General features: G+C 56.2%; 1 protein-coding gene across 3 annotated transcripts; it reads right to left on the bottom strand.

Moving 5' to 3' along the window:
* Positions 1 to 426: 426 nt before the first annotated feature.
* Positions 427 to 12,211, bottom strand: TCFL5 (transcription factor like 5). 3 transcript variants are annotated; one of them, XR_012779103.1, is made up of 7 exons: positions 11,499 to 12,211; positions 10,719 to 10,902; positions 10,304 to 10,466; positions 8,709 to 8,952; positions 6,835 to 6,976; positions 2,087 to 2,212; positions 427 to 1,199 (listed from the first exon to the last, which is right to left on the bottom strand). XR_012779103.1 is itself a non-coding variant. In XM_075528340.1 (6 exons), exons 1-6 carry the CDS (start codon positions 12,209 to 12,211, stop codon positions 1,077 to 1,079), a joined length of 1,572 nt encoding a protein of 523 aa, XP_075384455.1. In that variant the 3' UTR covers positions 427 to 1,076. The 3 variants fall into 3 exon arrangements, 2 of the variants coding, with proteins under 2 accessions (XP_075384455.1, XP_075384456.1); XM_075528340.1 differs by lacking the exon at positions 2,087 to 2,212 and having other exon boundaries at positions 8,709 to 8,955; XM_075528341.1 differs by lacking the exon at positions 2,087 to 2,212.
* Between the last annotated feature and the right edge of the window lie 1,215 nt (positions 12,212 to 13,426).

Genomic DNA, 13,426 nt, shown 5'->3' with positions numbered 1-13,426 from the left:
GTGTTCAGCTGTTGTCACAAGTTGCTCGCCTCTACGTGTCCTGCATGGGTGGCCCCTTCACCTGTGAGCCTAGACCACAAACACAGGCCCCATGTAATCAAACGGGAAACCCACCCCATCGTGGGAGAGGGACCCAGTGTAAATGTGGGAAATCTGTCCAATTCCACGAGACCAAAATATTCCGCAGCTTTTTTACAGAGTGCTGTGTGAAGATTACACTAAGATTCCCCAAAGGTCGTACTTTCCACCCTGAGACGCTTGCTAACGGCCCCGCCCCTCCTCTCCAGAGACAGTGCCCGGGTCACGGCCACGTCTCTGCCGAACAGTATTTATTGAAGGTGACTTTAGATTGCACTCAAGTCTGCTGATGTTGCTCATTGTGATAAATAAAGCCACTCGTTGGAAAACCTCAGTTCCAAACACGACCATTTATTACACAGAGAGCCATGTCTCTGACGATGGGGATGTCCACAGTGACAGGATTGCATCTATGGACAAAGGTCGCTTCAAAAGGGGTCTCGGAATTTTCTGGCCAAAACAAGGTTGAAAATAGCACTTGTTTCGCAACACAGGAGCTTCAGAGTGGGGATCGTTACGGGAGGGTTGGGTGCTAAAACTGAAATGAAATAAAATGGCCAAACTACTTCTAGGGTAAAAACAATGTAACCAGTTCCAATTGCTATGTGGGCATATTGAAAATGTACACAAAATAAGTAAAAGGCAATGTACCCTTTAAACCAATTTTGAAGGATGTTAATTTTTAAGTTATCATGTCAGGAAACATGATGGCATCAGACAGATCATTGAAAATTTGCTTAATAATTGTGTCAAGATGTCTTCATTCCCAGTGGTCTAAGTGGACATTGATGGGCAAGTATCCTGTTCTAGAGAAATATCGCTACAAAATCTGCTTGCAAAGTCCCTGCCGGCCTCCTGCCAACGTGAGCCACGTCACTTTCGCATTGCTCTCCGAGCAGAGCCCTGGGGAGGGGCAGGGACGGGAGATGGGCTGCAGAAATTCCGAGACCCCCGATGGGGGAGAGGCTCACTTCCGAAGAGCCCGTGTCCAGTTCAGATCACTTGATCTCCATCGCTGGGCTGCTCTGTAGACCTTCCTGGGCAGGACACGCCAGCAGGGGGTCTGGTCGGCTCAACTTTAGCCTTCTGCCTGTTTTCCCGCAGAAGACACTCTCAAATTCCTAAAGCCGAGAAATGACCACAGATGTGCTGAGTTCGGGTTTGCAAGCGGGCCTTGCTACAACGCTGCTGTCTTCCAAGGACCCACGGCTGCCGGGCCAGCAGAGACCCAGGCAGGTACTGCCTCCCCGGCAAGCTTTTCCCAAATGCAAATGCATTTTAATCTCCTTTCCCAGAACATTTTCCATGTGGCTACATTGTGAAGCCTTCTTACATTAAAAAAGGGGCAGCCACACGGATGACTTGGTGGCATTGGCTGGGTCAGACCGACCACCCACGTGTCGCAGGTGCATCTGCTGGACGGAGCGACGCACAGTGCCCCAGAGGGCCGGACGGAGCTGCCGGGGCCTCTGGGGTGAGAGAAGAGCCTTCTGTTTCTCCTGTGTAGCAACTGGTGGGTTCGGACCGCTCAACTGGTGGCTAATGGCCCAATTTAGAACCCACTTCACCACCACTATCACCAAGAGAGTTCCAGGCAAAGTGCCACCAAAATGAAGTGTCCTCTTGGACAAACCAGCCGAGTCCCTTAAATTCAGGATGCAGGCGGTGCTGTGGACAGCCAGGCAGGTCTCGTCCTAATGTCAGTGTCACAAAGGCTAACGGGGCACGGCAGCGGCATTTCTCAGAACGTTAGCCCTGCAGCAAGGGCCCAGCAAGGCCACGCCTAGGAGTGTACAAGTGCCCCAGAGCAGGGACGCAGACACCTGTATGCCTCCGTCATAGCAGCCCGCAGGTGGGCGCAGACCTCGTGCCCATCAGATACGCGCAGTCAGCCCCTCGTGAGTCCCCACTGAGAACAGAACCGCTCACAAGTCAGACACATCCAGAAAGGCAGGGATTCCTGGGAAAGGAGGGACTGTCTAAGAGGTGAAAAAAGAAACAAACTCACTGCCGCCGAGGTGAGGCCGACTCACAGCCTACAGGAGAGGGTAGAACTGCTCCTGGGGGTCCGAGGCTGCAGCTCTTTATGGGCGAAGAGAGCCCCTCTTTCTCCCGTTCAATGGGTGCTGGACTTCTATTTTGGGTGACAAACAAGATGAGGAACTGAGATAGTGGCAGTTACACAGCCTGTGGATGTGCTTGACACCGCGGACGGAACCTACGATTGGTCAGGACAGACCCTTTGCCAACAGCTCTCCGGGTGGGGAGGAGCCCTGAGGCAGCCGTCGGCAAGGTCAGCAGCTGGAAGCCACCAGCAGCTCCTCAGAAGGACGGGCTGGTTATCCCCACAGAGTTACCGTCACAGAAGCTCCGGGGGCAGTCCCACCCTGTGCTCTAGGCTGCTGGGCGGCGGCACGGCCCTGCGGGCAGTGAGTCTGGTCTGGCTGCTGGGCGAGAACTGCGGCTGGGACAGAGGGAGGCCCACGGCCAGTGCAGTGCGGTCACTCTGGGACCTATGCGTGCGACGGACAGGCTGGGAGTATGAAACCTGTAGGGGGAGGGGGGACGGACCCGCTGCTCTTTGCAGATGTTGAACTATTTGTCCACGAGGATATTGGTTGTATGCCTGCTGTTTTCTTTAAACTCTTGGCACACGCTTCGTGAACATGGAGCGGACTGGCGAGACCACGTGATGACACAAAGCATGTGATCAGGGCCTTCACTGTTCACGAGAAAGATCACGAACCGTCACCTGCCCAGGTTTTTCTCCATACTCTGCCTCCCACCTGCCAACTGTCGAATTCATCTCTGCCCACAGCCGACGGCATGAAGCCCTGTCTTCCTCATTTCCGCCACTACCTCCGGCAGGCTACCTCTCACCAGAGCCACTGCCGTATGCTGCTGCCCCACCTCCTGTGCAGTCATACCAACCGGCTCCGCAAAATGCCAGCCTGTTTAGGACCCCAGGGCCCTGAGACCCACACACAGGCTGCCAGCTCTGCCCACATGGTGCATCTCAGAGGTCTTCCTCGACCCCTGACCGCCAGTGTAAACAAGGCCCCTGGCAGCCTGGCTCTCTGACCTGTGTGCTGGCTCCTGGACAGCTCCAGGGGAGCAGGGACACACTGGCTAAGCAGCCTGGCATCTGCAGCAGGAGAGGTTGGCTAGATGTAGGGCAGTCATCTACAACTCCCACCAACTGCACCTTTACGGACAAAGCCACTGTCAGTAAGCTGTCCTCCTGTTAAGAGTTGAACTGGCAAAGGGGTGTGGCAGGGACATTGAAAACACAACCGCCACCACCAAGAAAGCACAGATCGGAGGCATAACACCTGTGGGACTCGATTCCTTGGTTGGGAGCTTTAGGCTCATGGTTTCTGGGACACCCCAGTTCACTGGCCTAATAGTGTGTTTGGTGCTTCTGTCTGGCCTCGGCACACTAGCACAAGAGTCGAGAGGAAGGGGACAGAGATGGCGTGGCTAGTTGCCTCTCTGCTTCAAGAATGCAAGACGTGCATGGGCCCCACCAGCCCTGAACACCCCAGAGTCCACAGACAAACCCTGTCGGAAGGCGGCAAGTGCACAAACGCTAACAGCTGTCCTGAGATCACCCAGAACCTGCAGTCCAAGAACCGTTTAGTGACAAGTAAGTGAGGCTGCCATATGCGCTTTCAGAAGCGACCAGCATGAGATCACCGTGGCCTGCGTGCGGCGCTGTAAATACCAGCAGGGCATGAGATCACCGTGGCCTGTGTGCGGCGCTGTGAATACCAGCAGGGCCCCCAGTGACGTCTCTGGAGGGCCGCCTGCTTCTGAGGGACCCTACGGACCGCAGCAGATGGGACTCGGTGGATCCTCCCAGGACTCCAGACGGAGAGCGGGGCAGCCAACATCCCCCAGGGCACGGAGAGCACAGCCCACGTCTGGGGAGGTCAGAAGCGGTCACAAGCAGAGGTCGATGTCTAAGCATCGGTGAGTGGCAACGGCTGGTATTGGCCAAGTTGGATCAGACAGCCACATGGTTTAAAATGCAGAAACGACAAATCCAAGAGGAATGGTGGGTGTCACGTTCATCGTCAAAACCGTCAGAGTTGTCAAGGACCTCATTTTGCTGGATCCACAACTAACGCTCAAGGAAACAGCCGACAAGAAATCAAACAATGACTCTGCTGCACAAGACCTCTTTAAAATGTTTAAAGGATATGACTTTGGGGACCAAGCCACGGTATTTTCAAACGGCTGTGCTGTGAGCGTGCCTGGGAGCGGTGGTGCAGAACAAGCAGATGTGACGTGGAAGAATGCTCCTCCGAGGCAAGACTGGAGCTGGAGACCCCGGTCTCACAGCTTGGACATGGCATTGGGCAAGAACAGCCCCTGGCGAAGGTCGTCGGACCAGAGGGAGACTGCTAAGGAGGTAGACTGCCACAGGACTCGGGCTGCAACCGTGGGCTCAAACTCAGAGACCGTCGTGAGGTGGCACAGGAGCCGGCGGGCAGACCAGGCCGCACTCAGCACCTCCGCACAGCAAATGACTCCCACCCGGGACAAAGGAAGAGCTGACAAGTTACAGGCAGAAACCTTAGGGGGCAGTGAGTTTATTGTGGACAAAACAAAGAATGAAGGGCAGATCCCCACTCAACTCAAAGAATGCTGAGGTGTCAGTGAACCGGTGGATGTTCTCCACAGCAACCAACATCCAGTCAAAAGGGTGAAAGCTCCCGGGAAACGAGTCAGCTGTGACTCGGTTATTCCCGTTCCAGGTCCCCCCGGCCTGTGTCTAACACCTGTCCTGAAAGCAAGCAATGTGAGCACAGTTCAGAAATACCCAGGAAGCGTATCTTTCTCTCTCTCGCTCACTCTCTCTCTCTCACACACACACACACACACACACACACTCACTGCCATCGAGTGAGTCCTGCCTCACGGTTACCCCACACAGCTGTTCGCACAGGCGCACACGCATGGGTACCATGCATGAGCCGGGCTGCAAATCACCAAGTCAGCAGTTCAAACCCACCAGCAGCTCCTCAGGAGAACGCCGAGGCTGTCTGTCCCAGTACAGATCTACAGTCTCAGAAAGCCAAAGGGGCAGTTCTATCATGTCCTAGAGGGTGACTCTCTCTAGCATTATATTACTCTGGTAATATAATATCAACTGGCTTATGATGTATTTAATCGTTAAGTATAGAAATTTTAAAAATTAGGAAAATAAAGAATACACAGAAATATAGTTAACAAAACTTTGTTGATTCTAGGTTTTCAAGGCCATCGTCCTATTTTTGTTACATTAATAGCAATATATTCCTCATAGGTACCCAAAGCCCATCATTAAGCCATTCTTAAAAGTTGGCAAGCTTTCTTGTATGAAAACAAGCCAATCGTCTAAACCTCGAGCAAATGAACGTAATGTGTAAGTGCAGCACAATCAGCCGTCCACGTCCCAGGAGAGCACTCTAAACCCTGCAATTATCAAACAAAACTCACCCCAGCCAGCTGACGACCACTCCTAAGGTCCCCGTAGGACAGGGTAGAACTGGCCTGAGGGTCCCTGGACTGTCAGCCTTTTCGGTGTCAGACTGAGAAGGGGAAGACAAGGCATGAACTCCTACCCACTGCTGGGCAGCAGCACATGAGCCTATGGGGCCATGGGGGGCTGGGCAGATGAGGGAGCCCCACCGCCATCCAGTCTGCTCCAACCCAGGGCTCACTCCCACCCAGTCCTTGACGCACGGTGACTGTGTGGGTCTCACGGGACCAGACGGCCTGCTCTTTCTCCCAGCAGCAGTTGGTGGGTTGCAGCACCGGGCCTGTGGTTAGCAGCCAATGCTGACCAACCCCACACAGGGTTCCTGAGAGGACAAGTCCTGACAGGAGCAGAGAGCCTCATTTTCCTCACACATAGCAGCTGGTCAGTCTGAACCACCGACCTCAAAGTCTAACCCACAGTCCTTTTTAAAAAGGTGAGCTCTGCTCCCTAGCCAGACCCTCGCTGCATGCAAGAGCGTGGAGCTTGGACAAGGCGCACCTTTGCTGAGAATACTGCTGTCTCACCAGCACCTCATGGAGCTGCTCCCCCAGACAGAATTCAGAGCCAGGAAAAGGGCTCAGGCCCCCACAGGGTATATCACATCCTAGGGATGCCCCATTCTCTCATCTGAACCCCAAAGAACCAACTCAACAACTCCTCTTTAGACCAAGCACCCAGTTCCATGGCACTTACTGCCAGGATGGCCCATGTGCAGCGAACCACCGTGGACCACGACCTAAGGGCCAGGAAAAGGCAGCTCTGAGCACACTGAGACCTGGAGAGTCAACCGAGAGGCCTCTGACCGCCAGCCCGGAGTGCTTGGCTCCCTCGGCCTTCTGCAAGCATGTGGGGCCCAGACTAACAGTCACCTGTTGGGTTTGGTTGCTGCTGCTCCTGCTCCGTGCTTTCAGCGCTTTTACAAAGTCAACGTTTCTGAGGACAAAGACCACGTCCTCCACATGCCCCAGGACCACGCACTGCACATGCAGGGGGCTTGACGTGCCACACGAACTAAGGGGCAGCATGGACCCACTTTTATACTGTTGTTTGTCTAGAAACAAATCTGGGCTGTAACTCCTTTTCAGTCACTAGGTAGCACCTTGTTCACGCTGGATTCAGTATTTAAGACTGGGTCTCGGAACAGCCAGGACACTTCGAGATGGTGTCTTAAGGAATGGGGAGAAGCAGGAACCTCACTGGGAGTGGGCCTGACCCAGCGGCACACTAACCTTTTTGAGTGAATCTCCGTGTCTTTCCTGAATATACTTCAGAAAGGCGGTTGTCCACTGAAGAGTGGTGGCCTTATCTGTCTCGGCGTTGCAGAACGGGACTAAAAGATTCAGCTCGTCGCAACAGATTCGGATTCGGCGCCTGCAGTCAGAACCCAAAGTCACGAGGTGAAGGAGTGAAAGACAAGCTTCCTCCTGTCACCTCAAGGTATGGGAGCCCAGGGGGCGGGGCAGGGGGGTGTCACTAGAAGTTCTGCTCTGAGAGTTTGACTGACAGCCCCCTGTAGGGCAGAGCAGAAATGTCCCCTAGAGTTTCAGGCTGTCACCTTTAGAAAAACAGCATCTTTTCTCCAGAGCAGCAGCTAGTGGGTCTGGTCCTCAGTCAACAGTTGAGGGACTTAATCAATGTGCCACCAGGCTCCTAGGCCCACCCAGGGAGGGGCAGAGCCACAGTGCCCCAGTGTGGACCAGGTCCTGCTCTTTCCTGGCCTGGACGCCAGGCACGCTCTAGCACATTTTCCTCATTTGTGACCCAGGGGCCAGGCTCCATCTGTAAATACGTCTTTTCTGGGAAGGCCACGCTTTCTTTACAACAGATGATCGCTTAGCCTCCTGTGTGCCCACTACTGTGCTCCCAGCCCAACCCACAACTCAATTCTTGCATATGGCAGTGTAATATGGTTAAATGTGTACAAAATAGCCCTCGTTACCCATCTGTAAAACCGTATAGTTTCCATTTTAATCAGAGATTTTGTAAGGTAAAAAATCACAGCAGTCAGCATGACCAGCTGCTTTCTAAGGCACGGAGCTAAACTCTGCTTATGGCCTCATTTCCTTCTAATCACGTCTATGAGCTTGATGTTATCCCGATTTTGTGGATGAGGAAGTTGGGCAGAGAGAGCAAAATAACAGATTAAGGAAACCCTGGGTAAAAGCTCAACTGTAACAAGAGAAAAATTAACCTTCATTTGACTTTACACAGATGAACAGGATGAAAATTGCAGGTAAGACAAATTAAGTAACAGTTTAACCTCCTCCTCCGCCAACATTCTTTAAAAGAACTAGGCACAGTTGCGTCATCCAATGCGCAGGGCAGACGGCGCCCTTGACAAAGGTCTGCTTACGAGGCTGGCCACCACCAAAACCCAACCTCACTGGCCTTGAGTCAATGCCAACTCTGAGCGACTCCAGAGGGCAGGGTACAACTGGCCCTGGAGTTTCCAAGACTGTAACTATTTAAGTGAGTAGAAATCCCCACCTCTCTCCCACAGAGCAGCTGGTGCTTTGGAAATGCTGGCCTCGTAGTTAGTGGCCCCACTTGTCATCACTCCCCCACCAGGGCTTCCCATGCCCCCCACCAGCCCTGACAAAACTGGCTCACTTCACCTCGGCGGTTTGTGCACACCGCGTGGCCTATGTGGAGTACCTGCTTTCTGCTGGGGCACCTGGGGAGTGGGTAGGGGGCCAGGTGTCTCCCAGGGAGGAGGCAAGGAGCCTCTGAGGAGCCTTCACATGTGTTGTCACACCCACTTCTTTGCTGGGAAAGGGTGTCCGGTGTGACTCTCCTCAGGTGCCTGTAAGTGCTGTTTCCAATATTGGCCCAGGGACCTTTTCCCTTGGCTAAGCCTATCTTGGGCTGTAATGGACCTTAGCCAGGAGTGTGACTCCATGCTGAGCCCCGTGAATCCTCCTGGAGAAACCTGGGGAGGGAGGGGTGGTCTTGGGGTCCCCAATCCACCTGGCACACCTGAGTTCACATGTACTCCTGCTCCCTTCTCGCCCAGGCCCAATGTCACCATTGCTTTATCTATCAGAAACTCGCACTTTTAACAGAATCATATAGATCTGCCTGGCGAGGCAATCACACACATTACCTTCTATCTCTTTCCATTCGGTTATGCCTCTCCCTACGCTGAGACCTTCCTCCCTGGGGCCCGCTCTGGGTCTGCTCCCCCAGGTTGGACTGTGAGGACTCCGCTGACTGCCAAGCGCCCTGTGCGGCTGTGCAGCCTTCGCCCACATTCTGAATCTCTCCAAGGGCTCTTCGCTCTACATGTGTGTCCAACTGACGTATTCTACTTCGATTCCTCTTATTTATTGCTTGTTTACAGAGCGCTTCTTCTTTGCAAAAGAAGAAAAAAGTGGTACTTTAATTTCAATTTGTATTCTTAACTTATCCCCATTAATGCTGAGTACACCTCTTCTGGCACTTACAACCCAACACACAGCACAGAGAATAAAACCAGTCACAGCTGTATTGCGGGAGCTAATTCAGAAGCTGCATGCAATCTAGTCCATGCTAACAAGTTCAACGTGAAGGTACAACTGAACCACTCCTTAGGATATTTTAGCATCAAGACAGTCGTATATCCTCTTAGTGACCTCTTCTTTCTATGCAATCCCTTTCATGCGACATTTGGTGTCTCAGTGGTGGTCCTCGGAAGAGAGGTGGTGTCAGGTGAGCCATGTCCTCACCCTTGAGGTCTTCCTCCCCATAAAGGAGTGATATAGAAATGTCAAATTTACGTCAAACATGGAACACGCAGGCATTGGGATCATATATAAAGATGTGTCCCCCTGAGATGCCATAGAGGGGAAAATCCCTGAACAGAACTGTCCGAGCAGTGATAACTTTTCAGAGGCTTTGCCAATATTTCACAACTTACGCGGAGTAGCCAATGCAGGGCTGGCTATTGGACTGCATTACGTAAAACAGGCCACACAACATCAACAAGGTGACTGACACGGGAGAAACGTAATTCTCCCAGCCTATTGTCATTTAACGTTTGAAAAAAAGGTTGTGCTATTTGTCTGTATTCATGTACTTTGGAAAACAAGTAGAAAGTTCACTTTCAGTCAGCAGTCTGTTTCCACTTGTCTATTCATCCAGAGCCCTGAAGCAACACAGCCTTCAGTCCCCACTCACGCCTATGTCCTCTGCTACTGGTCAGGTATGGTGACTGAGCGCTCCCTACGAGGCGGGCGGGATCTGGACGCCTGCCTCGCGTCAAGGAGAAGGCAAAAAAGCTGCTCAGTGTTCTGAGTGTAACCTGAAGTGGGCTGGAAGTGGACTGGCAGAGGCTTCCCCAGCGGGCTTGGGAACAAGACGCCACTGTAAGGCTGGGCAGGAGGCCGGGCAGTGCTCTCTTCCGCTGTCACTGAGTGGGAGCGATGGCACCTAGCGTCATTTCTCTAGTCACTGAGTCCCTTCCCTGTTTTAATGAAAAGTAACCCCCAAACTCAAGATGCCCGCACCAAGTGAAATGATGCTTGACATCCAGAACATTAGACTGAGGCGTAAGGATCCCCATGAAATCAACACACTTGGAAGAAAGGTCTTTCTGTTTCTAAGCATTCGTTGTCCTGCCCCACCTCCGGCTCCCCCATCCCTAAGACCAACTGACACCAAACGTTAAGTCTTATTTAGAAGAAAATCATGGCTACTGCTACCTTCTGCTTTATAGCTTACCTCCTACTTTAATCCAAACCTGCTCAGGTAAAGCTTTGTTTCTACTGCCTAACGTCTGTTTAGTGGATTCAATTTCCTGCTGATAGCAGAAAGAAAACGCTCTAGGTAGTCCAATATCCTGGTGCTTGGCAGCTTCAAGTACAGAACAGGAGTTGCCAGAACTCTGGGGGGAAGGGGAGGAAATGAAGAGCCGTGTTACTATTGCGTGGCCGGGTCTCCTCTGTACCACACAGATAAAGTGCACGCGAACAGAAGCAATGTCAGCGCTCGAGATAAGCTTCAGGATTTTCAACTAATCCCCCACCACGTTAAGTTCTCGCAATTCTGCAGTCACGCAAAAGCCAGCAGCTTTGGGCACCTAACTGAAAGGCCCCTCAGCACGCCCTGTGAGGGAGCTCGCAGTCACCGTCCCTACCTGCGTTTGGGAAAGGCTGGCGTTCCCAGCAGAGCAGGCATTTGTGGTGAACAGCGGGTACGTAAACTGCAAAGCGGTAGTGGCAGCAGCAGTTTTATTCTTCACTAACGTTGTACATTTGTTTTGTTGCTGATGAAGAGGAACATTCATTAATTCAGATGGATGTCGAATAAGAGTTACCAAACTGCCAAGACAAAAGAAACCCCAGAGACTCCTGAGGAATGGCAGGCGGCTTCCTGGAACATCTCAGTTCCTTTTCACTCTGCTGGGTGCCATTGGACTTTCCAGCGGGAAATCTGCCGGTCAGGGTCGCGGTCCCGGCCCAGCCTAACAAGACAGTGATCACCCAGGGGGCTGGAGGAAAAGGGCTGTTTTCTGTGCCTTCCTCCTGGAGGAGGACGGGGCAGCGCCAGTGTCCTCTTTGGATTGTACCTCCGGTGCCCATCATCGGATGCCTGACGCGTGCGTGCGTGCGTGCGTGTGTGTGCGTGCGTGTGCGCAGCGGGCAGGGACACTCAGGGAACCGAGGGTGGCCTGGGGCCTGGCCCGGAACCCAACTCTCGTTTCCCTTCGCAGGGACCTTGTGGGTGAGGCCAGCGCCTGGCGCCCAAGTCCGAAGCCCGGGGAGCGAGGCGGCTTCTGGGGCGGAGGCGGGTCGCGGGGGTGGGGGCGCCCCACGTGGACCGCTGCGGCGTGCACGGCCCGGGCACTCAAGCCTCTCCCTCCCGGCCGGCCCCGGGCTCTCCCCGCGGCCCCCCTCCCGGCCGGGGCGGCACACACTTGTTGAGCGCGACGCCCGCCTCGGGGGGCTCGGGCCCGCGCGGCAGCTCGGCCGGCATGCTGTTGAAGCGGTCCTCCAGGCGGACGCGCACGGCCGACTTGGTCCGGGCCTCGGGCGCGCCCTCGCCGGCCGCCGCCCCCGCCGCCGCCGCCGCGTTCTCCTTGTTGGCGCCGTCCGCGGCCTTGGCCCGGGCGGCCGCCTCGCCCGCGCCGCCGGGCGTCTTCTCGGCCGCGCCCGCCACGGCCACCGGCAGGCTGGCCTCGCTCAGCAGCATCATGCGCAGCTCCTGGAAGTCGATGTGGCCCAGGCACGGCGTCGAGGCCGCGAAGCCGCCGTCCGCCGCCAGCGCCGGCGGGCACAGCACCGGGTACACGGGCGGCGCGCCCGCCGCCGCCGCGAAGCCCGCGCCGCCCGCCGGGGCCGCCGCCGCCGCGAAGCCGGCCGGGCCGGGGGGCGCGCCCGCCGCCGCGAAGAAGGCCGAGTTGAGGCGCGTCTCGAGCTCGCCGTCGGCCGCCTGCGCCTCCATGTGCGAGTAGAGGATGTGCTGCAGCTGCGTGTACTCGATCTCCGTCATCTCCACCAGGCTCAGGTCCGTGGTGGTGAAGCTCAGCGCCGGCTCCAGCGCCGCGTCCCCGCCGCCCTCGCCCGCCGGCCCCGCCGGCCCCGCCGGCCCCGCGCCCGCCGACGCCTCCCGCGGCGCCGGGCCCGACATGCCGCCGAGGCCCGCCGAGGCCCGCCGCGGGCCGGCGGCCAGCTCGCGCCGAAAACGGCGGGGCGCGCCCCGAGGCCGGCGCGCGGGCCTCCGAGACGGCGGCGGCGGCGGGGACGCGGCGGAGCACAGCGCGGCCTAGCACGACGCCGCGGCCACCAGCCCGTTGGGGGGAGGGAAACCGCTGCGCTGCCGCTGCGCAGGCGTGGCCACGCGCTCGGCCCCGCCCTCCCAACGGTAACCCCACCCCTCTCTGGCCACGCCCCGTTACCCGCCGGCGGCCACGCCCCGCTCCAACCGCCCGGGCCCTGCCCCCGGCGGGGCCGCGCGGACTGCCCGCCCGGGATGCGGTGCGCGCAGTGCGTGGGGGAGGGAGACCGGACGGCGGGGACCCAGGGAACACCCCAACACGACCCCCGTCTCTCCCCGCCGGCAGGCTCGTGCTTCAAGGCGTGGGTGCGTGACGTCGGCGACGCCCACGGCGGCCGGGAGGGGAGACCTGGGATGATGCAGTGTCCGCCCTCCACCGAGGAGACTGGGGTGCACGAGGCGCCCGCCCTGAGATGGCGGGCCGAGGATGCACACGGTGACCGCCCCTCTCCGAGAGGACCCGAGGTGCACAGGGCAGCCGTCCCCCTCCGATGACACCTGGAATGCACAAGATGGCCAGGCCCTCGGAGAAGGGCCAGCAAGCGCACGGCCATGGCACACAGCCTCCGCTGAGAAAGCCGGGCTTGTGCACAGAGCCTTCCTGGAGACCCACGACACATCCAACGTAGAGGACCTCCGGGACGCACAAGGCAGCGGCCACCCCACTTTGAGGAGACTTGGGGCGCACATGGCTACTAGACCCGCAATGCATGCAGCCTTGCCATGACAGTCCATCATCTGGGAGACCCTGAACGCACCTTGCAGCTCTTTCCTGATGAGGAACCCAGGGTCAGGGTGTGCGGAGGCCAGGTGCAGGGGATTTCAAGTGTAAGTCACACCGCGATCGTGGTGTCTCCACTCTCAATGTTTCAGAGACACCCTCTCCCCTGATGTGATGTAAAGCTTGTGGTTGTGAGGTGCCCTGATGCACAACAGTGGGAGACACTGCCCGGTCCTGTGCCTTGCTGCAGTTGAGCCCACTGGGCCAGTCCATCTCTGTGTAGACCTTCATCTTTGTTGCTGAGCCTGCATTTTACCAAGCCCAGTGCCCTGTTCCAGGGACTGGTC

This window comes from Tenrec ecaudatus, chromosome 12, assembly GCF_050624435.1.
Source record: "Tenrec ecaudatus isolate mTenEca1 chromosome 12, mTenEca1.hap1, whole genome shotgun sequence".
In the NCBI taxonomy this organism is placed as follows: Eukaryota; Metazoa; Chordata; class Mammalia; order Afrosoricida; family Tenrecidae; genus Tenrec; species Tenrec ecaudatus.
Note: the sequence above shows the minus strand (reverse complement) of the source record. Positions and strands in the feature narration are given on the sequence as shown.